General features: G+C 41.2%; 1 protein-coding gene across 1 annotated transcript in view; it reads right to left on the reverse strand. All coding sequences in view use genetic code 11, as the record gives it.

Moving 5' to 3' along the window:
• Positions 1 to 1,164, reverse strand: part of EGR_09445 (Golgi-associated plant pathogenesis-related protein) — a gene marked incomplete at both ends in the record, with an annotated part of 3,881 nt that overhangs the window by 883 nt on the left and 1,834 nt on the right. Inside the window, one exon of the mRNA XM_024498694.1 lies at positions 439 to 611. Coding sequence (XP_024346881.1) covers positions 439 to 611 — 173 coding nt within the window. The remainder of the gene's footprint in view (positions 1 to 438; positions 612 to 1,164) is intronic.

Below are 1,164 nucleotides of genomic sequence, written 5' to 3' on the forward strand. Positions count from 1 at the left end.
TTTTGTTACCAAGAGGCGGAAAATGTGTGCGTGTGTGTGTGTATTAGTATTCTGTGGACAGCTGAATTACCAGACAGATTTCTTACAGAGAAGGCAGCAGCATTAAAATTTGGAGGGGCATTCGTCAACCGATGCAGTGCACATTCGCTAACGGGACCTAAGTAGACTGACAACCGCCACAGCTACCACTTGTCACATAGACGTTTGATTGCTTAGACTTCCATCCAGCAATCGAAAGCTTTACTAACACCAACGAATCAGTTTTTTTTTTGGCTAAAATGGGCGCTTCAAAGGATCATAAACTGACCTATGACACTTATCATATCTGTGTGTGAATTGCGGGCTCAGATAGTTACAAGTCGCGGTGTCACACATACATGGCGCAAGTAGCAAACGTGTCAGCAAATTCTACACCTTATTTTAAGCGAAAAGATATACCAGTTAAGACAGCTCCTCCAGAATGCCATCGAGTGATTAGGTTTTCTCCATAGTCGGTGCATTCGCTGTGCTCAGGGAACCCCTTCTTTGCCATTACTTCGGCATATTTTTGAGCCGCTTTTGCTAGAGTTTCACTCAAGTGTAGAGGTGGACATCCATGAAGTTCTCTTAGTCTATATCCAAGAGAAAGGTGAAATAGTGATGTAAGGAATGCAGCGGTGGTTAGGTTATGCTGTGAAGTAGATAACCAACGAAACCGGTGCTCACATTTTGACCATAAATTAGGAAATGTTTAAGAAAAAGTTACAGCTTAGATTAATTGGAAGCAGCCAATGAAATCACTGGGTATTATTTCGTTTTCAGCACTTACCATTCTGATAAATATTGGTCTCTGTAAAAACTCACCAAAATAGTTAAAGTGCCTTTTAATCCTTCAGACAAAAGCGCGCAAATTTCGAACGCAACTTAAGGGAAACCTAACTAGAAATAGTGTTTTCTGGTATTTCGAAATAACTCTAGGTGTATTTTATGTACTTAACAATGTAACGCCCGAAATTCAATCCAGCAATTCAATGGGGTTCCCTTTCACGACTCTTGCGAAGTTGTCAAGCTGTGACAGCGCATCGAGACAACCTACTAACCATCGGATGTAAATGACAGGTGCCTATCGGATTTCCCGATTTCAACAAGCCCTGCTTTATGTAACGAAAATAACTGAAGTGAAGT

The sequence above is a fragment of the Echinococcus granulosus genome (genome assembly GCF_000524195.1).
Source record: "Echinococcus granulosus chromosome Unknown EG_S00148, whole genome shotgun sequence".
Lineage (NCBI taxonomy): Eukaryota > Metazoa > Platyhelminthes > Cestoda > Cyclophyllidea > Taeniidae > Echinococcus > Echinococcus granulosus.